The 18,066-nt window shown below is 40.2% G+C and overlaps 1 protein-coding gene across 1 annotated transcript; it reads left to right on the top strand.

The window, feature by feature from the left end:
* Positions 1–15,715: 15,715 nt before the first annotated feature.
* LOC106579930 (rho-related GTP-binding protein RhoF) lies at positions 15,716–17,897 on the top strand. Its single transcript, XM_014160334.3, has 5 exons — positions 15,716–15,970; positions 16,244–16,331; positions 16,686–16,795; positions 17,144–17,278; positions 17,742–17,897. The coding sequence occupies exons 1-5, from the start codon at positions 15,836–15,838 to the stop codon at positions 17,895–17,897; spliced, it is 624 nt and encodes a 207-aa protein (XP_014015809.1). The 5' UTR covers positions 15,716–15,835.
* Positions 17,898–18,066: the final 169 nt, after the last annotated feature.

The following is an 18,066-nucleotide window of genomic DNA, read 5'->3' as shown; positions in this document are numbered from 1 at the left end:
CATACTATAACCCCACCACCACCACCACATGGCACTCTGTTCACAAAATTGACATCAGCAAACCACCACAAAACGCCATCTCCAGTTGAAACCGGGATTCATCAATGAAGAGCACACTTCTTCAGCATGCCAGTGGCCATAAAAGGTGAGCATTTGCCCACTGAAGTCGGTTACGATGCGAACTGCAGTCAGGTCAAGACCCTGGTGAGGACGACGAGCATGCAGATTAGCTTCCCCGAGACGGTTTCTGACAGTTTGTGAAGAAATTATTCAATTGTGCAAACCCAGAGTTTCATCAGCTGTCCAGGTGGCTGGTCTCAGACGATCCCGCAGGTGAAGAACACGGATGTGGAGGTCCTGGGCTAGCGTGGTTACACTTGGTCTGCCGTTATGAGGCCGCTTGGACATACTGCCAAATTCTCAAAAACGATGTTGGTAGAAAAATTAACATTACATTCTCTGGCAACAGCTCTGGTGGACATTCCTCAATTCAGCATGCCAATTGCATGCTCACTCAAAACTCTGTGGCAATGTGTTGTGTGACAAAGCAAATTTTAGAGTGGCCTTTTATTGTCCCCAGCACAAGGTACACCAGAAATGCTCACTAACAGGTATTTTAAACAAATTTGTGCACAACATTTGAAAGAAATAAGCTTTTTGTGCTCATGGAACATTTCTGGGATCTTTTATTTCAGCTCATGAAACATGGGACCAACACTTTACATGTTGCGTTTATATTTTTGTTCAGTATATTTTCTATTTGCCGAGATTGACAGTCTATTTATTGTGGTGTTGAAAACGAAGGGCCCGAAGTTGGTATGCTTTGTATGTTGGTTGTGTGGTGCATTGGCATAGAAACCTGTTGGTGGAAAATTTGTTGCATATATTGTATATAATTATAAATATGGCCTCAAAATGTTGGAAATCGGATTTCCCCCTAGATGATCATTGTCTGATCTGTAGTAAAACAGACAGGGAGAGTGAGTTTGTCTGTGGTGGTCGGCAAACCCTCAACCTTCTGGTCTGTAGCCCCATGTGACATCAACTGTGCCACAAAAGCATGCTGAAGTGGCAAAGTCGATGTCCACGTTTATAAACACAGGGTCTGTACAGTTATTTTATGTGTGGTCTTAAACATTATTTTGAGTTAATTCTTTGAGGGGGAGGGTGTTCAATTTATTTTACAGTACAAGGGGAGGGTCATGTGAACATATTTTTAACGGTGTGGAGGGGGGTGCATTTTCGATCTGTCCCTTACCTGGCTGGTCTTGACCATTCCCGTGTCTACTACCTCAGTTGAAAGTCCTGAAACATATTAGGCCAGACTGTCAGCCTTGGCTATGATGTCAATTGAGAAAGTAGGGCTCAGTATTTTTTCTGTTGCTATTTGCTAATAATCGTTTTGATATAATGCATGTGAAACATTGTTGCATTTAAACTTTAGATCACCGGTTATTTTGTGTGCTGATCATGATAACAAAATATGTTTGCAATGGAAAGTAATAGCTGTCTTGTTCATTTCATGTTTAAAATGCTAAATGGTTGTGTTTTTGTATTGTTATGATTGGGATCTACTGGTTTATTATTTGGTGCTGAAATAGCAGAGGCAGCACGCCTGTTTCCTTTGCTCTGGCTCGCTGTCCGTGGTCCTGAATCAATAGTTAGGCCTATGTGTGGTTGAATTTATTCCGCCACTGTGTGTGTGACTGTTGTCTTCTGGAACTGTGAAATAATGTATGGCTTTTTGGCCTCATATATCATGGTGGCGTATGAATGCATTTCTAACGGGATTATAGAGTAGCCTAAACAACGCAATTATCACAACATGAATTGTAATATGGCTTTTTTTCCTGACTTGGTTCCCTGGTGATCTACACGCACCGCTACTGTTGATGTGTCACTGTTGTGTCTGTGAGCTGTCTCTGTGTGAGCTGCAGCCCGAAGCACAGCTCAGGCCTGTTTGATTTTGTCATAAAAAACTATTGTTTCTCACCTGAAGGCCAAGGTCGAATAATCACAGTTTGCCACTGCAGGTTAACATTCACAAGGCCGCTGTGCCAGACGGATTACCAGGACACATACTCGGAGCATGCGCTGATCAACTGGCAACTGTCCTCACTGACATTTTCAACCTCTCCCTACCCCAGTATGTAATACCTACATGTTTCAACCAGACCACCATAGTCCCTGTGCCCAAGAACACCTAGGTAACCTGTCTAAATGAATATCCCCCCGTAGCACTCTGTACACATCTGTAGCCATGAAATGCTTTGAAAGGCTGGTCATGGCTCACATCAACACCATCATCCCAGACACCCTGGACCCACTCCAATTTGCATACCACCCCAACCGATCCACAGATGACGCAATCTCTATTGCACTCCACACTGCAAACTTCCAACTGGACAAGAGGAACACCTATAGCTCAGCATTCAACACCATAGAGCCCTCCAAGCTCATCACTAAGCTCAGGACCCTGGGACTGAACACCTCCCTCTGCAACTGGATCGTGGACTTCCTGACGGGCCGGCCCCAGGTGTTGAGGGTAGGCAACAACACATCCACCACACTGACCCTCAATACGAGGGCCGCTCCGGGTTGTGTGCTTAGTCCCCTCCTGTACTCCCTGTTCACCCACGACTGGGGGTATCGACTCAACGGTGGTTGGCCTGATCCCCGAAGACTATAACATAGCCTATAGGCAGGAAGTCAGTGACCTGGCAGTGTGGTGCCAGGACTACAACCTCTCCCTCAACTCAGCAAGACAAAGGAGCTAATTGTGGACTAATGGAAATGGAGGGCGGAGCACGCCCCCATCCACATCTACAGGGCTGTAGTGGTGCGGGTTGAGAGCTCTTTTGACTCATCATTGGCACCCCAATGGTGGAACATGCTCCCTCACGACGCCAGGACAGCGGAGTCAATCACCACCTTCCGGAGACACCTGAAACCCCACCTCTTTAAGGAATACCTAGGATAGGATAAAGTAATCCTTCTAACCCCCCCCCCCCCCCCCCCCTTAAAAGATTTAGATGCACTATTGTAAAGTGGTTGTTCCACTGGATATCATAAGGTGAATGCACCATTTTGTAAGTCGCTCTGGATAAGAGCGTCTGCTAAATGACTTAAATGTAAATGTAAATGTCATCACATATGCTGCTGCTACTGTTTATTATCTATCCTGTTGCCTAGTCACTTTAACCCTACCTATACAGTGTTTTCAGAAAGTATTTACACCCCTTTACTTTTTCCACATTTAGTTGTGTTACAGCCTGAATTTAAAATGTATTAAATTGAGATTTTTTTTGTCACTGGCCTACACACAATACCCCATAACGTCAAAGTGGAATTGTGTTTTTAGAAATGTTTGCTAATTAAATAAAAAGGAAAAGCTGAAATGTCTTGAGTCAATAAGTACTCAACCCCTTTGTTATGGCAAGCATAAAAAAGTTTGGGAGTAAAAATGTGCTTAACAAATCATATAATAAGTTGCATGGACTCTGTGTGTAATAGTGTTGGACATGATTTTTGAAGGACTACCTCATCTCTGTACCCCAAACATACAATTATCTGTAAGTTTCCTTAATCGAGCATTGAATTTCAAACACAGAGACCAGGGAGGTTTTCCAACCAATGCCTTGCAAAGAAGGGCATCTATTGGTAGATGGGTAAAAATATGATACCATTCCACTTATACCAGTCCATCCGTTACCACAAGCCCGTTCTCCCCAAATAAGGTGCCACCAGCCTCCTGTGGAAATACACCCAGTCACTACAAAGATACAGGCATCCTTCCTAACTCAGTTGCCAGAGAGGAAAGAAACCGTTGAGGGATTTCACCATGAGGCCAATGGTGACTTTAAAACAGTTACAGAGTTTAATGGCAACTCGTAATTACAGGAAGCCTGTACAGAATAAAACATATTCCAAATCCAGCACAACACATATTTTCAAGCATAGTGGTGGTTACATCATATTATGGGTATGCTTGTAATCATTAAGGACTGGGGAGCTTTTCAGAATAAAGCTAAGCAGAGGTAAAATTCTAGAGGAAAACCTGGTTCAGTCTGCTTTCCACCAGATACTGGGAGATTAATTCACCTTTTAGCGGGACAATAATCTAAAACACAAGGCCAAATCTATACTGGAGATGCTTACCAAGAAGACAGTAAATGTTCCTGAGTGGCCGAGTTACAGTTTTGATTTAAATCTACTTGTAAATCTATGGCAAGACCTGAAAACGGTTGTCTAGCAATGATCAACAATCAATTTGATTGGCAAACGTTGCACAATCCAGGTGTGGAAAGCTTTTAGAGACTTACCCATAAAGACTCACTGCTGTAATCACTGCCAAAAAGTGCTTCTACAAAGTATTGACAGTGTGAATACTTATGTAAATTAGATCTTTATGTATTTCATTTTCAATACATTTCCAACATTTCTAACAACAAATGTTCATTTTGTCATTATGGACTATAGAGTGTACATGGGTGATAAAAATGTCTCCCATTTGGAATTCAGGCTGTAACACAACAAAATGTGGAGTAAGTCAATCACAGGAGGTTGGTGGCACCTTAATTGGGGAGGATGGGCTCATGGTAGTGGCTAAAGTGGAATGGTATTGTTACGAGTGCGCTAAGAGTCGGGAAGATAGCTCAGGGAGTGAGTGTTTTAATAAATAAAACGGAACTAAATACAAAACAAGAAACACAAACAAAGCACAGACATGACACTGGAATAGAAACAATGACACCTGGGGAAGGAACCAAAGGAAGTGACATATATATAAGGAAGATAATCAGGGACGTGATGGAGTCCAGGTGAGTCTGATTTTATTTTTATTTTATTTTTTATTTCACCTTTATTTAACCAGGTAGGCCAGTTGAGAACAAGTTCTCATTTACAACTGCGACCTGGCCAAGATAAAGCAAAGCAGTGCCACACAAACAACAACACAGAGTTACACATGGAATAAACAAATGTACAGTCAATAACACAATAGAAAAGTCTATATATAGTGTGTGCAAATGAGGTAAGATTAGGGAGGTAAGGCAATAACGTAGTGTCGAAGTAATTACAATTTAGCAATTAAGCACTGGAGCGATAGATGGTGATTGGTGATGATGACGCGCAGGTGCGCGTAACGATGGTGACAGGTGTGGGCCATAACGAGCAGCCTGGTGACCTAGAGGCCGGAGAGGGAGCACATGTGACAGGTATCAAATACAATCCATTCGCTCCGTTCCAGCATTTTATTATGAGCCGTGCCCCCCTCAGCAGCCTCCACTGAAGTCAAGGGGTAAGAATACTTTCTGAAGGCACTGTATGTACCTCAATTACCTCGTACCCCTGCACATCGACTCGGTACTGCTAACCCGTGTATAAACAAGTTATCATTACTCATTGTGTATTCATTCCTTGTTTTTTTTCTTCTCTTATTCTCTTTTCTCTCTGTAATGTTGGGTAGTGCCAATGTTAGGTAGGGCCAAGTAAGGATTCCCCTGTTGTCTACACCTGTTGTTTAGGAAGTATGTGACAAATAACATTTGATTTAATTTTGGATTTGGTTGTCAACACAACCAAATATCAACATTTGTGGGATATGTACTGTATCTTCTGCTTGGATAGTTCCATCTGTGCCACTGACTTAGTCTGGCTTTAATTCCATTTTGTCTACAAATGAATATTTAATATGTTGGATTTATGTCTCTATCTCAACCAAAAATCTAAGTTAATAACCCCTTATACTCATGGGAATTAGCCTATATGGATAGGGCTAAATTGAAATGTTTCTTACAGAAATGAATATGAAACGCATGGTAGCAATTGAAAAAGAAGTGCATGGGAAAATTATTAGAGCAAAGTTCAGTACACAACAGTTCACCTGACACAAGACTGAATCCAAACATTACACTGATTTTTATGGGCATTTGAAATGTACTATAGTTTTTGCTGCATTTGTTGATTTACAAAATCTGTAAATATTCTGGATACATTCTGTAACTTAAGAATATTCTTGGAAAATTGGGGGTAGGTGTAACATGAGACAAAATGTTTCAGTGAGGTCTAACTGGTGTATCCAAGTGGCCACACATCTCTTCAAAGTGTGCACAGTTCCTAAATAATTTCAATGCACTTTTATGACTCAAAGACGCATCTTCAACTATTAGGTGGTTTTCTGAGCTCTCCTTAGCTGTGCCGTTGAGGAACTAAAGAAAACACTTTTCTTTAAAACACAGCTCTGCATCCCGCCTTTACACAATTACTGTTGAAAAAACGGTCCATTAGAAATCTGGATCAGGTGGGCATAGTTTGAAAGCTGGTTCTATTGCCAACATCCCAGAAACAGGGGATGTCCTGAGGACATTCGGTGATGTTCCCATTAGGTCCCTTAAGGGTTTTGACGTGAAGTTATCCCACTGACATTCTGAGAACATTCTAAGAACGTTGCGTGATGGTCCCAAGGGAATGTTTTCTGGGGCACCTTAGTGCAGTTCCCTGTAAATTACCAGGATGTCACTGAGGACCCTGTCATGACCTTTTATAGGACATTCTCAGGAATTTCGTTTTACTAGTCCTCAGACATCGCGTGATGATCCCAGGGGAACGTTCTTTGGGAGACCTTTGTCTAGTTCCCTGTACATTCCCTGGACATCACTGAGGACCATGTCAGGACCTTTTTAGGGACGCTCTCAGGACTTTCATTTTACTAGTCCTTAGGACGTCGCATGATGGTCCCAAGGGAACGTTCTCTGGTAAGCGTTGTGTAGTTCACTGTAAGTTACCAGGACGTCACTGAGGACCATGTCAGGACGTTCTCAAGACTTTCATTTTAGGATGTCATGTGATGGTCCTAAGGGAATGTTCTCTGGGAGACCTTTTTATAGTTCCCGCTTTGTCCCCTGAACATTCTTGTGATGTGTCATGGTCCTCTGGGGGTTTTGTCTCGTTCCTGGTTTGTCCCGGGGGTGACTAGAGGATGTTTTTAGGACGTTCTTGGGATGTTGTTTAAGGGTCCTTTGGAGGTGCCCTGAACGGTCTTGGGACTTTGTCATGGTCACCTCGGTTTTGTGTAGTTCACTGTTTGTCCCGGTGATGTCCCCAAGGATGTTTTTAGGACGTTGTGTAATGTTCCCCTGGAGGTTTTTGTCATGTGATGGTCCTAGGTGTCCCCTACCATTTATAAGTAATGAAATGGTATGGGGGGTTTAACGTAAGTGGTACGCTGTTCAGCTAAAATAGTGTAGAAATCTGACATCAATGACAGTATGAATACATGATCACTTAGTACTGATTTTTCAATATGACCACACCTGGGATTTGAACTCACAACCTGTGGATTTGGGGTATGCTTTTCTTAGTGCTGTGCCACAAAGTCTGTAGAATTTCAGAAGTCTCCTACACATTCATTACCTATAATACATCTCTGCACTTAGCAGTGCAGCTTGCACTCTTTTGCTACACTACATGATCAAAGGTATGTGGAAACCTGCTCGTCGAACATCTCATTCCAAAATCATCGGCATATGGAGTTGGTCCCCCCCTTTGCTGCTATAACAGCCTCCTCTGGGAAGGCTTTCCACTAGATGTTGGAACATTGCTGCGGGGACTCACTTCCATCCAGCCACAAGAGCATTAGTGAGGTCTGATGTTGGGTGATTAGGCCTGGCTCGCAGTCTGCGTTCCTATTTATCCCAAACGTGTTTGACGGAGTTGAGGTCAGGGCTCTGTGCATTGCAGTCAAGTTCTTCCACACCAATCTTGACAAACCATTTCTGTAATCCTCGCTTTGTGCATTGTCATGCTGAAATAGGAAAGGGCCTTCCCCAAACTGTTGCCACAAAGTTAGAAGCACAGAATTGTCAAGAATGTAACTATGCTGTAGCGTTAAGATTTGTCTTCACTGGAACTAAGGGGTCTAGCCCGACCCATGAGAAACAGCCCCAGACCATCATTCTTCCTCCACCAAACTTTACAGTTGGCACTATGCATTGGGGCAGGTAGCATTCTCCTGGCATCCGCCAAACCCAGATTCGTCCATCGGACTGCCAGATGGTGAAGCTTGATTCATCACTCCAGAGAACGCGTTTCCACTGCGCCAAAGTCCAATGGCGGCGAGATTTATACCACTCCAGTCGACGCTTGGCATTGTGCATGGTGATCTTAGGCTGCTCGGCCATGGAAAACCATTTCATAAAGCTCCCGAAGAACAGTTATTGTGCTGACGTTGCTTCTAGAGGCAGTTTGGAACTTGGTTGTGAGTGTTGTGTGGCCTACCACTTCGTGGCTGAGCTGTTGTTGCTCCTAGAAGTTTCCACTTCACAGGGCAGAAATTTGACGAACTGTTGGAAAGGTGGCATCCTATGATGGTGCCACGTTGAAAGTCACTGAGCTCTTCAGTAAGGCCATTCTACTGTCAATGTTTGTCTATGGAGATTGCATGGCGGTGTGCTCAATTTTATACACCTGTAAGCAACGATGTGTCTGAAATAGCCAAATCCACAAATATAAGGGGTGTCCACATACACACAAAAGTATTTTAGTAATCTGTTAATCTGACTATTCTCTCATTGATTTAATTTACTTATTTCAGCAGTGGTGTAAAGTACATCAGTACAAATATTTTAAAGCACTACTTACGCAGTTTTGGGGGGGTATCTGTACTTTACTATTTCGATTTTTGATTACTTTTACTTTTACTTCACTACATCTGAAAGAAAATGGTGTACTTTTTTTAATCCATACATTTTCCCTGACACCCAAAAGTACTCGTTACATTTTGAATGGCTAGCAGGACAGAAATGGTCAAATTCATGCACTTATCAAGAGAACATCCCTATTGCCTCTGATCTGGTGGATTCACAAAACACAACTGCTTCGTTTGTAAATTGTTGGAGTGTGCCCTTGGCAATCCATAAATAAATAGAAAAACTAGAAAATGGTGCCGTCTGGCTTGCTTAATATAGAGAATTCTAAATTATTTATTTTACTTTCAATACTTAAGTATATTTTAGATATTATTTACTTTTGATACTTAAGTAGTTTGAAAACCAAATACTTTTATACTTTTACTCAAGTAGTATTTTACTGGGTGACTCACTTTTACTTGAGTAATTTTCTATTAAGGTATCTTTACTTTTACTCAAGTATGACAATTGGGTACTTTTTCCACCACTGTATTTCAGTTAGTTTTCAGCATAGTTGTTTAATGTTGGTGGGGCATATTATTATCTTTTAATGTTACTCCTGAATCACTATGTCTATGATAAATAAATATATTCATTTTTATTCAGTGTATTTTAAAACTTCATACGACACCAATCCCGTTAGCGGGATTGAGTTTGACAATAGCCAGTGAAAAATCAGAGCGCCAAATTCAAAACCACAAATCGAATAATTTCAATTTCTCAAACATACGACTATTTTACACCATTTTAAAGATACAGTTCTCCTGACTCGAACCACATTGTCTGATTTTCAAAAAGGCTTTACAGCGAAAGCAAAACATTAGATTATGTTAGGAGAGTACATAGACACAAATAACCACACAGCCATTTTCCAAGAAACTAGATGCATCACAAATACCCAAAACACAGCTAAATGAAGCACTAACCTTTGACGATCTTCATCAGATGACACTCCTAGGACATCATGTTACACAAAACATGCATTTTTGTTCGATAAAGTTCATATTTATATCCAAAAACAGCATTTTACATTGGCGCCTGACGTTCAGAAAATATTTTTCCTCCAATACCTCCGGTGAATCAGCACAACAATTTACAAAAATACTCATCATAAACGTTGATAAAATATGAAACTGTTATTCAAAGAATTATAGATGAACATCTCCTTTATGCAACCGCTGTGACAGATTTCAAAAAAGCTTCACGAGGAAAGCACACTTTGCATTAATCTGAGTACTGCGCTCAAAAATACACTAGGCAATACAGATACCCGCCATTTTGGAGTCATCTAAAATCATAAATAGCATTAGAAATATTCACTTACCTTTTATCTTCATCAGAAGGCACTTCCAGGAATCCCAGGTCCACAATAAATGTTGTTCGATAAATGATGGACTTTATGTCCAAATAGCTCCTTGTTGCTTGCACGTTCAGTTAGCTACTCCAAATGTTGGAAGCGCGTGGAAAATGTCACGACAAAGTCAAAAGTTTATATTTACGTTCGTTCAAACATGTCAAACGTTGTAAAGCATCAATCTTTAGGGCCTTTTTAACTTAGAACTTCAATAATATTCCAACCGGACGATTTCATTGTCTTGAAAAACGTTTTGGAACACAGCAACCTCCTCACGTGAATGCGCCAATGAACTGATGTCCTTCCCTGAGTCAACAACTTCCCAGCCTTCTTGTTCGCTCTCTGTTCACTGCAAAAGGCTGAAACAAGGTTCTAAAGACTGTTGACATCTAGTGGAAGCCTTAGGAAGTGCTAAATGAATCCTTAGTCACTGTGTGTTAGGCAATGACTTGGAAAGATTCCACGCATCAGATTTCCACTTCCTGGTAGGATTTTTCTCAGGTTTTTGCCTGCCATATGAGTTCTGTTATACTCACAGACATCATTCAACCAGTTTTAGAAACTTCAGAGTGTTTTCTATCCAAATCTACTAATAATATGCATATCCTAGCTTCTGAGTTTGAGTAGGAGGCAGTTTAATATGGGCACCTATTTAATCTGAAAGTGACAATACTGCCCCCTATGCGATTGGTGTCATAAGAGGTTAACAGAGCTGAGATTTACTTTGAAGTACAAAGTGTAGGAATAGGCTTACAGGTGAAATCAGTCAGTGATACATACATGGTGGTGTAGCAGGAAGATTGCCATGCTGTGAACCAAGAGGTTGTGAGTTCAAATCTCAGGTAAGGACATGTAAACCTACATATTTGACACATGATTACATTGTGTAAGTTGAAAACACTATGGTAAAAGTTGGATCAGTGGTTCACCAATCCGGGCCTTGATAGGCTTGATGACAGTAACAAGGGGTGATGTGTAATGAAACTAGGATGTGCGTGCCCTGGGTAAAACTATTTTTGGTGGGGGGAGAACGTTTCTTTGCAACCATCAGGTGACGTCCCTGGGACAAACCGAGAACTAGACAAAAACCTCCAGGGGGTCATGACACAACGTCCCAAGAATGTTCAGGGGCCATGATGACACAACATCCCAAGAAAGTCCTAAAAACCTCCCCAAGACAAACCGGGAACTAGACAAAACCTCCAGGGGACCGAGACATAACATCCTGATGACTTAGGTGACCATTTAGTGACGTCCCAGGTACATCCTAATGACTCATTATTGTTTGCAGGGAAGACGAGCTAAATTTAAAAATACGATTTTACAGTGCTAGGCTTTCACAAGGCAATTCAGAGAAGCAGTTCACAATTTAGGTGCAAATAGAATGGAGTCATGAGAGAATTCAGATGCGTGGGAGCGATGTAGGCGCATTTCAGTGTCCAAGTCTGACATTTTAAACTAACATATGGGTACGAGTGTAAATGGCTACGGAATAGGACTAAATCAAATTTTCTTCACCATACAACAAACACAGGCTCATTCTGTTCAGGAACACCTAGGGTGTAACTGTACCTCAGAGATCATAAACGTTGACACTGTATACTACATGAGTTTTATGATATGGAAATGTAAAGTGCACATTTGGACTCACAGGGGTTTGGCTTGCTTGTATGACATCAAAGTGGTATTTATTATAATCCTCAACGTCTCATCTTTAAAAATTCATCGATTCCTCATAACTTACATTTTTTTCCTCACTCAGACGGCAAACGTTTTGCAAAAGTTGACCAATTAGCGGGAGGGATGGTAGCAACTTGTCATGAACGGTGCTCAAATTCAGAACGGCTGTCAGTCAAAACCCATACAGAGCTGTGAAGCATGTTACTGTGCAGCCACTGCGTTCCAATTTAGGGGCGTATTAGTGTCCAAGTCCGCCATTTTCAACCCATATATGGGTACGAGGGTAAAGAGCTACAGAATAGGACTAAAAGTTTGACTTGATCCGGTCCTATTCTTTAACTTAGATTCTAGGTTAAGATGGCGACTTGAATCCAACATATAAATTAATAATTTGTAGACAAACTGGAATCTGACAACCAAACACAATTCAAAATCACTTTTGCAATAGAGTAAATAGCCTATTAACTTGTCGACAAGTTAACAAATGACAGGCTATGTTGGATTCAGGTCTCCAACTAAACCAAACATAAAAATTGAAGAATAGGATTAAGCCAGTGGCTCAGATGAAACTATCCAAGCATTAGATATCCTTTAAAGGTCCAGTGCAGTCAAAAATTAGATGTATCTTTCCACACTGAGGTTGGAATAATACTGTGAAATTATGAAAAGGATTCATAATACCCTTTTAGTGTAAGAGCTGTTTGAAATGACTTCCTGAAATTTCAGCCTGTTTTGGTGGACAATAATAGAAAATTTTGTTTTCCCCTCCCCACTCAGACCACTCCCATACAATCCTAACAAAATTATTGATTGAGAAATTGCTCTCTTGCTATGAAGCTATTTTTGTTTCTTTTTGACCATGTTTTCAATTAAAAATCACATTAAAACCTCTTACATCTAGATGTTCCGCTAGCGGAACGCCTCACCAATATCCAATGGTAGAGCGTGGCGCAAATTACAAATACCTAAAAAATGCAAAACCTTCAATTTTTCAAACATATGACTATTTTACACCATTTTAAAGACAAGACTCTCCTTTATCTAACCACATTGTCCGATTTTCAAAAAGACTTTACAACGAAAGCAAAACATTAGATTATTTCAGAGTACCCAGCCAGAAATAATCAGACACCCATTTTTTAAGCTAGCATATAATGTCACAAAAAACAAAACCACAGCTGAATGCAGCACTAACCTTTGATCTTCATCAGATGACACTCCTAGGACATTGAACAAAACATGCATGTATTGTATAATAATCAAGTAAATATTTATATCAAAAAACAGCTTTTTACATTAGCATGTTTTGTTCAGAACTAGCATACCCACCGCAAACTTCCGGTGAATTTACTAAATTACTCACGATAAACGTTCACAAAAGACATAACAATTATTTTAAGAATTATAGATACAGAACTCCTTTATGCAATCGCGGTGTCCGATTTTTAAATATATTTTCGGTGAAAGCACATTTTGCAATATTCTGAGTAGATAGCCCGGCCATCATGGCTAGCTATTTTGACACCCACCAAGTTTGGCCCTCACCAAACTCAGATTTACTATAAGAAAAATTGGATTACCTTTGCTGTTCTTCATCAGAATGCACTCCCAGGACTTCTACTTCAACAACAAATGTTGTTTTGGTTCGAAATAATCCATAGTTATATTGAAATGGCGCTGTTTTGTTCATGCGTTCAGGTAACTATCCGAAGGGTGACGCGCGAGCGCATTTCGTGACAATTTTTTTTGAAATATTCCATTACCGTACTTCGAAGCATGTCAAACGCTGTTTAAAATCAATTTTTATGTGATTCTTCTCGTAAAATAGTGATAATATTCCAACCGGGCGACGTTGTATTCGTTCAAACACTGAAAGAAGAAAAATAGAGTCGCCACATGCACGCGTGCGCCAGTGTCATTGTTCTCAGAACGACCACTTTCCAAAACCCCTACTGTTTTTCGCCCAGGGACTGCAGAGTTATCATTCCACGTTCTGGCGCCTTCTGAGAGCCTTAGAAAATGTCACGTTACAGCAGAGATCCTATATTTTCGATAAAGAGGCTACAGAAGGCCAAGAAATGGTCAGACAGGGCACTTCCCATATAGAATCGTCTCAGGTTTTGGCCTGCCATATGAGTTCTGTTATACTCAGACACCATTCAAACAGTTTTAGAAACTTTAGGGTGTTTTCTATCCAAATCAAATAATTATATGCATATTCTAGTTTCTGGGCAGGAGTAATAACCAGATTAAATCGGGTACGTTTTTTTATCCGGCCGTGAAAATACTGCCCCCTATCCTAAACAGGTTAAGGTACTTAATTGCTACCAATAAATTATTTTATATTGAGATAAAAACGCCTACATTGAGCCTTTAAATGTTTATTTGATTGAATTGTGTTTGGTTGACAACACAATATTTTTGTAATATCTTAACTAATGTAATAGTAATTACTCAACCTTAAAATGAGTAACACATCCATGGCCACATTTTGAGGCCTACTGTCTATAAATATATTTTTATGTAATCATTGAAAGCATGCAAAGGTCACAGGTCTGTGGAGATCTTCCCAATTGCTGTAATAATCTGAACAGCATTGATCCCTTGCACCATGTACTTTTAATTTAATCTCAACTACAATCCAAGTCATTTGGTTGTGCTATTAGATTAAGCACAGTGATAACACATTAACTTCTTGTATAAATTCAAAATATCTGACATTGTATTCCAATTTTAATGTTGTTGTGTTTTAAAATGGTTGAAAGCTCAGGGGGAACACATTTAGATGACCACTAAACCAAAAATCCATGTTTATTCCATTGGATATCAACCAAATACTACCCAAATTTCCAAGTTGAAATTGCCCAGTGGGTCGATACTTTGAACAGAATAAAATAATATCATGATTCTGTCCATATAGGCCTACATTAAAATGTATACAGCTAGGCTAGATGGAAAGTAATAGAACTATGGAAAATGTAGGATCTAGATAGTTGGAGAAAATACCTAAATATACAACAATTTTACATTTGTCACATGCGCCAAATAGCACAAGTGTAGACTTTACCGTGAAATGCTTACTTACAAGCCCTTAACCAACAGTGCAGTTCAAGAAGTTAAAATATTTACCAAATAAACGAAAGTTAAAAATTAACACCATACAATAACGAGGCTATATACAGGGGGTACCTGTACCGAGTCAATGTGTGGGGGTACAGGTTAGTCGAGGGAATCTGGAGATGTTGGTGGGGTAAAGTGACTATGCATAGATAATTAACAGTGAGTAGCAGCAGTGTACAAAACAAATGGGGGGGGGGAATCAATGTAAATAGTCCGGTGGTCATTTGATTAATTGTTCAGCAGTCTTAAGGCTTGGGGGTAGAAGCTGTTAAGGACCCTTTTGGTCCTAGAATTGGCGCTCCGTGTGGTAGCAGAGGAAAACAGTCATTCATCAGGTGGCAAAATGAAAACAAACACCTTAGTGAGGTGGGATCACTGTTTTTTTTTTTTTTAATTAGATTTATATTAGAAATGATTGGATTCTACAAACAAGTACACTATGCATTAGACATTAGTACATAAAGGATCTACTATCTGAATAATGTACGTCATCCCTTAACATTTGATCCACTAGATGACATATGAATTCAATCTGTTTTGAAAGGGAGGAACAGCGCTAATTCTACCATATAGCCATAATGCTACTTGGCTGGTTTCCAGGTCATAGATTAAGCGTTTCCATTTGTTCACTCTCCTGCTAACAGTTTATTTAGTTCTGCAGCTAATGAACAAGAGATTGTCAGGTAGATAGGATAACCTTCCTTTGATTAAATCTTTTCTGGCTTTTGTGTTCCTTGATGAGGCGTTGGTATTGTGTCCATGAAGGAAAGGGGGTTTCTTTCATATGAGGGGTAGGTACTCAATCAAGAGGAGCCTCCTTAAAACCACTGGTAGAAGGTGACAATGGACTGGTAGTCCAGTGCTATTAACTCGCTAGTTTTCTTACTCAGGTTTTTTTGCCATTTATTGTTATCTCAAGTGTCTGCCTCCATTATCTCCTTCAACAAGTGGAGGCTCTTTTGCCACATTTTCATCTAGCTTCTCAGAGAGAAGCATGCTACAGAACATGTCAGGGGTGAGCAGTGGGCATACCAGGAGGCGAGAGGAGTTTAAGGTTGTGATAGTAGGTGATGGTGGATGTGGGAAAACCTCCCTACTCCAGGTTTGCACTAAAGGAGACTTTCCAGAGGTAAGACAACTGACAAAGCCAGCTCACCAGCTGGCTGCTTCTCTTCTCTATTTACACCTTTCAGGGAAAAGGGTATCTATTTACATGATTTATTCAGGTACTATTATTACTCTGCATGTAGACAAATTACTGTGAGGAATGTAATTGACAACACAATTTATATATGCACATGATGACAAAAGAGCAAAGTTAACTTCAACCTTTTTAGCTACCATCTCTGAAATAACATTTAAAAAAACTGGACTTGAAACTCAATTTGTCTATATCTTTCAGAAATATGTTCCATCTGTGTTCGAAAAATGTGTCGCCAACGTGAGGTACAGAGGCGCTGAGTTTCGTCTGAACATCTACGATACTGCAGGTCAGGTCTTACATATCCATGATTTTGAGAGGACCAGTGCACTAACACTTGGCTGAATAGATATCCTGAGTCTTTAGTGGGCGTGTTGTGCTCATAAGTAGTCAGATCTACAGTATCTTAGATATGCAATGACACCCTCTGGTTGTTAAAGAATCATAATACTGTACTTTAAGTGAGTGACTCAGGAGAGTCATAGTAGATTTTAAATAAAGATAAAGGAATAACAGAAGGCTGTCATTGATTTAAGTAGCCAACTATTCTTGAGTGATTTTATTTTCTATTTTTATTTTTTTTGCTATACGATTTTTCATGACAGATTAATAATACACATCCATCTATTTCTGTGTATTTCAGGTCAAGAGGACTATGACCGATTACGCCCTCTGTCCTATCAGAGTGCCAACCTGATATTGATCTGCTATGATGTCACTTGCCCCTCAAGTTATGACAATTTGCTAATCAAGGTACTGCACTCTCTTCTCTTCATACTGTACTGCTCTTCTGTCTGTTTCAGTCCACAGAAGGAGGAAGAAACATTAACATACAGTGCCATACGTTTCATGACATCTACAACATAATTAATGTACCTGAAGATAGGTGACAATGTCAGCTGACAATCAGAAATATATTTGAATACTTGCTTGAGCAAGTACTTATCAGGTTCATGGTAAATTTGTTTAGCAAAGTAGATGCAGTCACCCTCACTAGGATTATTCTATGGACTGTACAAATATCCCACTGACTATACATGTATTTTCACTGCATGACATAGAATGTTTCGAATATCTAACTCTGTTTAGCATATCTTTCAGTGGTTCCCCGAGGTGCATCACTTCTGCCGTGGCGTGCCCATTATCCTGGTAGGATGCAAAACAGACCTGCGGAAAGACAAGGTCTTGGCAAAGAAACTGTGGTCTTTAGGCGAGAACCCCATCACATACATCCAGGTAGAGATTTCCTACATAGCCTTATGAATAACTTTATAGACATTGAATATACTGTATATCTGCCGTACAATTTACATATGTCATTAGTATGGGGTTTATTGAAAATGAAATACAAGTGGTTGAATTAGTGGTTTGTTGGGAAAGGTAGACTTTGATCAGAAGGGTTGAATCAAAAACACCTTCAAAAGATCAATAGCAGTGATGAGATAATGTTAATGACAATGCAAATCCCCACACACCCCAAATCTGTGAGTGATAATCAAAATTCTGAATCACCCTCTCTCCTGGACTAAATTTATTTATCTGACATTTTTATTTCTGGCTAGTTCGTGTCAGGCAGGGAACCTTTGTCATGCAATATTTTCCATTTGAAAAACTCTTAACTGGAAGAGTTTGCTCAGAATAGCCATGAAATGTTTTGTTGGCCTCAATTAAAAATCACTCTCTCTCTCCATCTGAGCAGGGTGAAGAGACCAAAAGGAAGATCAACGCTGACCTCTACTTGGAGTGTTCAGCCAAATACAAGGAGAATGTGGAGGAAATATTCAGAGAGGCTATCAAACGAGCCATTGCAGCAACAAGGAAGGCAAAATGGAAAGGATTCTGTGCCTTTCTGTGACCCAAGAGATAATGCTATCCACCACAGTGAGCTCCTGATAGTGCTCTAGCCCTATACTCTCAGGGAAAACACAGATGACTCCTCCCTACGACAAGTCCTCTTACATTTTGATGCTGCATGTCCGCTGCATTTTAGCCGTCTGCTAATCCACTTCCTTTGTGTGGTTTTC

This window comes from Salmo salar, chromosome 20, assembly GCF_965601325.2.
Source record: "Salmo salar chromosome 20, fSalSal1, whole genome shotgun sequence".
In the NCBI taxonomy this organism is placed as follows: domain Eukaryota; kingdom Metazoa; phylum Chordata; class Actinopteri; order Salmoniformes; family Salmonidae; genus Salmo; species Salmo salar.
This window is presented reverse-complemented; position numbering and strand designations above follow the sequence as displayed.

What these genes read in the sequence shown, in the direction of transcription:
- LOC106579930 (XM_014160334.3), top strand. Translation starts at nt 15,836, where the DNA reads ATGCTACAGAACATGTCAGGGGTGAGCAGTGGGCATACCAGGAGGCGA. An exon ending in CTAAAGGAGACTTTCCAGAG is followed by an intron (nt 15,971 to 16,243) that starts GTAAGACAACTG and finishes TATATCTTTCAG; the next exon opens with AAATATGTTCCATCTGTGTT. An exon ending in ACCCCATCACATACATCCAG is followed by an intron (nt 17,279 to 17,741) that starts GTAGAGATTTCC and finishes CCATCTGAGCAG; the next exon opens with GGTGAAGAGACCAAAAGGAA.